General features: G+C 39.0%; 1 protein-coding gene across 3 annotated transcripts in view; it reads left to right on the forward strand.

Annotated features, from left to right (window-relative positions):
• The window catches only part of Fsd1l (fibronectin type III and SPRY domain containing 1 like), a 65,743-nt gene that overhangs the window by 13,245 nt on the left and 43,571 nt on the right, over nucleotides 1–8,927 (forward strand). For all 3 annotated transcript variants that reach the window (XM_026786676.1, XM_013351950.2, XM_013351951.2), the window contains exons 2-4: nucleotides 3,398–3,493; nucleotides 4,318–4,449; nucleotides 6,442–6,543. In XM_026786676.1, the coding sequence (XP_026642477.1) occupies nucleotides 3,398–3,493; nucleotides 4,318–4,449; nucleotides 6,442–6,543 (330 nt within the window). The remainder of the gene's footprint in view (nucleotides 1–3,397; nucleotides 3,494–4,317; nucleotides 4,450–6,441; nucleotides 6,544–8,927) is intronic.

The raw sequence follows: 8,927 nt of genomic DNA on the forward strand, positions 1-8,927 counted from the left end.
TGGCTACTGTTGGCTCACACTGTATGTGACGTGGCTACTGTTGGCTCACACTGTGTTTCTGTGGACAGTGCTGGTTTAAGAGTGAGAACACTGCAGCTGGTGAAGGTTGCATTCTGACTCCTAACTCCAGTGTTAGACAAGAGCCTATTGATTTCCAGCAGCTAGGTGACTCTTATCGATAGAGGATTTATTATGAAGACATGTTAAAATTAGAGTATTTAGGTATGTTTGACTATATTGGATAAGTACTAGTAGCTCAAAAAAAAGCAAATCTTTTATTGAAAAATTAAGTTTAAGGAGAACTCATAGCTATTATAGCTGAGGCAATATGCGTCTGTCCCCAGAGTTCTTGCCTCAAAATTCTTCAAAAATTTCTCCTAAAGTTTAGTGAAAGTGGGGAAGCATTTGAGTGTCCTGTTTTAGAGAGATTTGCTCTTTTGTGTGACATTGTGTACATTTTTACTTGGTTTTTTATTGAGCACACATAGATCATAGTTATTGAAATATTGTTTTTGAGCTGCATCCCTTGGGACCTGGCACATCTTTTCCATAGACTAAGCTTCTTGAAGACTCCTCTGTCTGTTCTGGTGCAATCTCAGCATCTTTAAATGATTGTACAGTTTACCGCATGTGCTTTACAGTAAGCAGAGCTTAAGTTCAATGCGAGTCTCTGTAGCACATCTAATAAAAACCCAGAGACAGATACTGGGGTTCAACCTGAAGGTCAGAAAAGCAGAACAGCCAGCCACTGACTCTTACCTCTTCCTCAGTCTGAAATGGCGATCCCGTCTCATGAATCCTCAGAATGAGAGTGTGTCTGAAGCTCTCTCCTCCCATCTTATATTTCTTTCTAGGGCTGGGATTAAAGGTGTGCAACAGTACTGCCCAGTTTCTATGGTTAACTAGTGTGACTGCTGGATTAAAGGTGTGTGTCACCACTGCCTGGTCTGAAAGGCTGATCAGTGTGGCTGTTTTACTCTCTGAACTTCAGGCAAGCTTTATTTATTAAAATACAAATGAAATATCACTACAAATCTCTACTATGGAATTTTTAGAAATTGTCTGTGTCATTAAAACTTAATGAACCAAATATTAAAGAATGTTTAATTCAGCGTATGGGCACACCAAAAGACACAGATTACTCAGATTTAAAGATGGTAATCCAAAGTGGTTGAGAGCATGGGCTTTGAAATGCACCTGAGTCTGACTGTCCCTCCAGCAGTGGAACTTAGGCAGCTAGTTAAGTCTCCACGTTCTTATCTTGTGTAGGATGGATGAACTCAGCTTCTCCTTGCTGCAGTGCTAATCTGCAGTAATTTAGATGAGCATTATTTGAGCTCATAGTTTGGTGGATTTCAGTCCCTGGCTATCTTTGGCCATTTTGCTTTTGGACCTGTGGAAAGGACAGCACCCATGGCATGGATCGTATAATGGGGCTGAGGAGTGAAGGAGAGAGAGGAAGAGATTGGGTTCCCCCTTTAAGAACACACCCTTATGATCTACTAGCCTCCACTAATGGTTCCACCACCCTCCAGTAATGCCACACTTGGGAACAATTTTTAAGACAAGGCTCTCTAAGGATCATTGCAACACGAAGCTTTAGCGCTTGCCCTTTTGAGGAGCACAGCGAGGCACCAGCAGTCCCTTAACCAGAAAGAACAAGGTCATATTAGTTAGCACCTCCTGTAAATAGCCAGAGGATGGCGTAGCACTGTTCTCTCGCTATTGCATTGTGTTGCTTGAAATACCTAAGAACCTGATTCTGGAGGATACATGGAAGTCTTGGATCTCCTTTTACATCTCTTTAGAAACACTACGGCCCCTCTAACTGTGCCTGCCCTTCCTCAGAGTCCTGTCTGCATCTTGCCATCCTTATTCTTATACATAGTTCCAGGAAGAGCATGGATAGGTTAAACAGCTAACTTTTGGTGCCCATCGACTTTTTCATTATATTGTTTAAAATACCACAAGGATGAGGATGGGAAGAAATGGTATCAGTAAATGAAGAAAAAGAGAGCCCCAAAGTTGAGCCAAGGATGATAACGCCGCCTCATTGCCAGATGAGAATTAAATGATATCATTGTTACTGGTTTTAATTTTCATTATTGCTGCATGGCTTGTCCTCTTAGTTCATTTCCTGGGCACTTTATGTATAGTCTTTTTATCAGTGTCCAACTATATGTTGAAGAGAACCATGGTCCTATGAAATCTTACCAGCTTAACCAGTAGTTAAGCTTGTAGATACTTACAGAAAAGCATCCCATACTTCTGGGATATGTTATACAGAAAAATGCTTGCATTTGACTTTTACAGAGTTTTCCTCCATTCTCACTAGTGACATTATTAAGCAAGTATAGCTGCACTATGCACTATGACAATACAGGTCACACATACCTCTGTACATTAAAATTAACTAAATGGGAAGATATCAGCAGAGCACATTATACATGTCTGAAAATGACATGTTGAAGCCCATTATTTTATACAATTAATGTATTCCAATAAAAAATGAACAGTAGTTTCTCATTTGTGGGCCCACATTTCTGGACAGTGATTATTAGTTCTAGGTAATAAGAGCTTCATGTCCACATATACAGAACACATTTGTCTAAGAAAATTTTATAAATAGAACTGAACTAGAATACGAGGAAATTAAAGAGCCACATATCTTATTTGACTTGGAATCACTATCAAAGTTGAGGGTGTTTGCAACTAGACTAGTTTAATTGCTCTGGTTCTGCAGAACATCAAGTAACAGTATTCTAGTTGCAGATTTGCAGTGTACTCTTCATATTCCTAAAATTTATCTTTTTATTTTTTGTTAATAGATATGTTGGATTTTTTATTGTTAATGTCCTGATACTGTATTAGAAGCTCCTGTTTACTTAAGCATTGTGGCTTTGTGTGGTCTAAAATAACAGTGTGAATATGAAATATTGCCAGGCATTGTGGCACATGCCTTTAATTGTAGTACTCAGGTATCAGGCAGAGGCAGGCAGATTTCTTAAGAGTTTGAGGTCATCCTGGTCTTCATAATGATTTCCAGGCCAACCAGGGCTACATTATGAGACCTTATCTCAAACAAAACAAAACAAAAAAACAAAACAAAACAAACAAAAAAAAACAAAGCAAAACTCAAAAACGAAAGAAAAAGGAAAAGGCATGCCATCACATTGCTAATCCTCAGTCAGAAGTGTGCGGGGTGATCACATAGTGCACTAGGGGATTTAAAGCAGGACAGTACCTAGCCCATCTAGCCTGATCAGGCTTGGGGGTCTGAACAGCTCTGTGTCACTCCCACTTACCATGTGATGCACCCTTACATAGATGTCCTCGGGGGATGGTTCTTAGGAGATTCAAGTTCTTCTAGAAGATAATGTTTTGTTTTCAATCCTAGGAAGCTCTACAAAGAATCATCTCAACTCTGGCAAGTAAGAACGATGAGATTCAGAACTTTATTTATACACTAAATCACACACTGAAAGGAGTTCAGGTATGAATATTTCTATCAAAAATTGTATAGATGGGTGATTGCTAGTAAAATCTGAAGTATAAACAGCCTGCATTGACTTAGGAGTATAACATAAAGCAGCAGGGAATTGGGTCTTCAAAGGATGGAAGAGTAAAATCACTTCCTGTGACATCCCTGCATTCTGTGCCGGGAAAGCAGGTGCCGAGGGGCAAGGACAGTGGACATCCTGATTGCAAGTGGGTAGCACAGCCTTCTTGTTTGCTCTTTGAAGGTTTCTTTACTAATTCCAATTAAGAGCAATGGTGCCTCTTCAAAGCATTTCTTTCACATCCATGACGAGGGGTGCCGATGACAGGACTCGGTTGAAGAAGTAGGCAAAAGCAGGACATAGACGCTCAGGTTGGGGACAGGAATATGTAAGGTAATGTTTCAGGTTGGGGCAAATAATCAGTTATTACGACCTGAAGTCACATATTAAAGTTTGTTATTTTTCTATTAGACTAGTAGTTCTCAAACTGTGGGTCATGACCCTTATGGGGGTTGAATGACCCTTTCACAAGGGTCACAAATCAGATAGCCTGCATATCAGATATTTATATTATGATTCATAACGGTAGCATAATTAAAGTTATGAAGTAGCAATAAAATAATTGCATGGTGTGGGGGGAGTCACTGCAACATGAGAAACTATATTAAAAAGTTACAGCATTAGGAAGGTTGAGAACCACTGCTGTAGAGTAAGGAAATTTATGGTAGGAATTTATTCTGCCCTTTGCTTATGCCTTTTAGGTTTTAAATCTTGTATAGCTTTTTAGTAAAATCTTTGTTTTGTCTTTTTAAAACAGGAAAATTCTTCTAACGTGCTTTCAGAATTAGATGAAGAGTTTGATAGTTTGTACTCTATATTAGATGATGTGAAGGAAAGTATGATCAGCAGCATCAAGCAGGAGCAAGCACGGAAATCACAGGAGTTACAGGTGAGGATGTGTAGCTACTCAGACGTGGTGTTCTCCTTAGTGCTGGGTTCTTTAGGCAAAAATAAGAGTCTGAGCCTAACCATATCTTTGTCTTGCCTGAGTGGATTTTAGGTTGGTGTGGATCATAAATATCTTTAATATTTTTTAAAACTGTGCTTAAAATTAACAGAATTTACTGGCAGTCGTTTTAAGGTATAGCTTTTTGATTCATACTGTTGTTTAACCGAACTCAGGATCTTTTCTGTAGTACTACAAAGCTGACATTCTTACCCCTGGAATAACAATCCCTCACTTCTGCTCCATCAGCTCCTGACATTTGTGCCTCTTGTTCCATTATTTTGATTACTTAGAGGTCTCATGAAATGGAACTGTACACCATTTGTCCTTTTGTGACCGTGCAGCTTTAGCATAATGTTCCCAAGGTGTGTCCATAACCTACCCTACGCCAAGATTTCCTTATGGCTGAAGAACATTTCTTTATATACTGCGTCACCTGTTCTGTGACCCTGAGCTGTTTATACCTTTGGCTTGTAGGCAGGACTGCAGTGAGTGTGGACAGGCAGAGGCATCCTGAAGGCACTCCTTTTTTCATTCTTTGGTCGTGTACCCAGAAGTCAGTGTGCTGATGATGTGGCAGCTGCCCTGCCCTCTAGTTTTGTGAGGTGCCATGCACTCTGTTCTCGCTGCCTGCGCTATTGATATTCCCACCAGCTGTGCAGTGGTGCCACTCGCTCCATTTTTATTAAAAGCTATTTCCTGTTTGTTTGCTTTGTTTTGTTGGCATACATCATAAAAGGGTACGAATCAATTTTTTGTTTACTTGCATGCTCTTTTGAGACAGAGTCTAACTGTGTAGCCCTGGCTGTCCTGGGACTCACTTGTAGACCAGACTGGCCTCAAACTCACAGAGATCCATCTACCTTTGCCTACTAGTATTAAAGGCAAACATATACTGCTATACCTGACTATGAAACAGTATTTTTCTTATGGTTTTGGTTTCCATTTCCCTAGTGATTAGAGAGAACAGTTTTCGTATGCTTGTTAATGTCTATATATTTTTCTCAAAGAAATTTTTATTCATTTTTCCTGTTTACTAAGTAATTTGTTGTTGTAAAGTTACAAGATTTCTTTATGCTTTCTTTCAGTATTTTTATTTTAATTTTATTTTCGGCATGACTTTCCTGGGGTTTTGAACCCAGCCAGGGCTGTGTATGTGCCTGCTCTGCTTAGCTGCATACAAGCCCTGGAGCTCTGGATATTAACCCATGGTGGGTTTGATTTGGAAATATTTTCTCATATTCTGTATTTTTGCCTTTTCATTCTAGGTTCTTTTCATTGTTCTATAATTATAAATTACAATTTAAAAGAGTTTTTAATACTTGAGTCATGCATAAGTGGACTTGAACTGTGCTAATTTAAATAGTTAAACATCACGAAGAAATTGAATCTTCACTACAAAGGTTGCTTTCTGCAGGTAGATTATTCTGGTATTCTAGTTTATACTATAGACAGTTTTCCAACTACTCTAAGAAACATTCAGTTCATTTCAATCCCAGGTATTTATAATTGCTTTAATTATCCTTTTTTGTAAATTATGTACTCGATATTTTTATCTGCTTGTAATTAAGCTTTTAAAAATATTTGTCTCTGAGAGAAGGGTGGTGTGTGAGTGTTGGTCAAATGACAACTTTTTCAAGTCAATTTTTACCTTCCACTGTGGGACGAACTTGTATCATCAGACTTGGACTGCAAATGCTTCTATTCACCGAGTCATCTTGCCAGTTCTAGTTAGGCTGTTTGGATACATTATAGGAAAAGAGGTAGATTTGTCATGTATATAACTGATAGTTATAATCTTTCTTTAGTCACTCTATGACATACGTATATTTATTCAATTACTGCCATTAGAATCTCTTTAAGTTTATTATAGCATGTATTTGAGTTGGCAGTAGGAAAGTTCATCTTCATGATTTGGGCCTTGTGATCCCCCAGAGTCAGCTCAGTCAATGTAACAATGCCCTGGAAAACTCCGAAGAACTGCTGGAATTTGCAACCAGGTCACTGGATATAAAGGAGCCTGAAGAATTCTCAAAGGTAAATAAAACAAAACAAAAATAACAGACAAAAATCCCTATCCTAGTATACCGAAGGAGTGTCTAAAGAAATGTTTTGTCATATCTGATACTGAAAAGGTCGTGGGGTTTTTCCTAAGTAAAATACAAGATGTTCACTTATTTCAAAGCATGTTTTTAGAGTATTTATCTTTGGGATCAGGAATTGATTATTTTAGTTACCTTTTTCAACGTTAAATTTAAATGTTTTCTTTTTCAGTCATATCCCTATTGGCATTTTTTTTAAAGGTCCTTCAGTACTTGAGCCGAGTCCTTTTTTTTCCCCAGGCCTCCTTCAGATGCTTAGGTACTGAAGATGATGTGGGTGAACTCTGCAGCATGGGCAGTGGCTGAGCGGCAGCTGTGGTGAAGCTGGGAAAGCAGCTCTTTGACTCACACTATGTTCAAATCTCTCATTAAAGTCTTTAAGTTGGGCTAACATAATAGGAAACGGCAACAATAAAATAGCCTTGGCCACAACCCACAAATACTGCTTTTTATCTTCTTCATGTTCAAGTTCTATTATTTAAATTTTTGTGTTCCTGGTCCTAGCATGAGATCTGGATTTGAAGGACCTCCATTTATCAGCATTATCTGTCTGAAAGTGGCACAAATATGATAGAATTTTATAATGTACTTCACCTTTTTTTTGAAATAAATTAGGAGTTTAGTTCATAGTTAATACATGCAAAAGGTTCCGATGAGATCCAGATTATTGGGTAAATGGCTAGGACTCCACCAACTCTGGTTTCTCCTGTCACTGGTACTTGGCTTGCAGAATAGTGCTTGAATTCTTTTTCAAAAAATTAACATTCCTATTTTCACCCTGAATTCAAACCTTGAACTCTTCCAAAGAAAAGAAGTGAGCCAAACAGTTTCCAAGTCTGTATACAATTATCCACCTCCTTCCAGCCACCTGTCAGATTAAGAGGGGAGAATGGTTTCCTCCCCGTGAGCACCTACAGTGGAGTAACAGCAGCCAGGTACTGAAAGGGGGAGCACTGTCTTCTGCATTTGATCACAGACGAAAAGAGAAAATGGGGCTTATTTCTTTTCTTTCACTCAGGATAGCTCACCCCTGGAATAGCGCTCAGGCTGTGTCTGTCTCTTGAGCCTTGAGAAGAGCAGACAGACGGCTGGGTCAGTACTCTGCAGGCAGATGGTGGGAGGGTCCTCAATTTAGGCTGGTCAGCAATGCTGAGGACAAAGGAGGACCTTTAACAAAGCATGCTTTATCTTTGAAGACAGCTACAAATAAATTATATATTTACTAAACACATCGTAAAGTAGAACTGTAGTGTTTATAATTTGTGAGTGTCGGTGTCTTAGAGAAGTGTGCTCTGCTGCACAGGTCATAAGGTGTGAGTAGGATTGTATTGACTTAGTTTCAGGCTACTTACTTTTAAGTGAGTGTGTGTGCACTTGTTTGTTTGTAGTGTATCAGTGTTTTGCTTGCATGTATATGTGTGCTATGTATATGTATTATACCCTCAGAGGCTAGAAGAGGGCATCAGATCTCTGGACTGGAGTTACAGGGGGCTGTAAAATACCCTGTAGGTGCTGGGGTCCAAACCTATGTCCTCTGCAAAAGCAGCAAGTGCTTTTTACCACTGAGCCAACTCTTCCAGCCCTGATCATATGTTTTGAAAAATAGTACATTTATGAAGTTAAATATATTTACATATATACATACACACACACATATATCACAAGTTAAATACACACATGTATCCATTTCCTTTAATGTATAAAGTCAGTGGTGTGCAACTAGTTCTTTTCTGAAGGACTTTTTAAGAAAGAAACAAAGGAAAGACAGGTTTCCCTATGTAGACCTGGCTGGCCTGGGATTTGATATGTAGACTGAGATGGCCTAATAAAGCTCAGAGAGAGTCATGGCAAGGCTAGTATTTTTGTCTAACGGAAAAAGAACATTTTGCAATATCTCTTTTTTTCTATTTTCCTTTGTATAAAAATAAAAAAAATGATATTAGGAAGAAATACACATTTCTTGTCTTTGACAGAGATAGTAGGTCTCTGAGATTCAAACATTAGGAGCTTTTTCACATCCTAGAGTTTGATTCTGTAGCCTATGATGTCACACGCCACAAACGAATGTTTCTAATTACACCGCAAAAGGTATGGCTTACCTTTTGGATTTACATAAGAAAAACAAGCTCCCAGATCATGAACATTTGAAGAAGAAAAAATAAAGATTGATCTGAAGGCCGAGCAACCATGGTGGAAAGTACAAATGAGAAAGACTTCCCGATCTGTGGAAAGGAGCAGCGAGGAAGAGTATGGACAGCCTCTGCAGTGAGCCGTGCCTCCGCTGGACGGAGGGGACCGTGGGAGCCTCTGCAGTGAGCC

This window comes from Microtus ochrogaster, linkage group LG5, assembly GCF_000317375.1.
Source record: "Microtus ochrogaster isolate Prairie Vole_2 linkage group LG5, MicOch1.0, whole genome shotgun sequence".
Lineage (NCBI taxonomy): Eukaryota > Metazoa > Chordata > Mammalia > Rodentia > Cricetidae > Microtus > Microtus ochrogaster.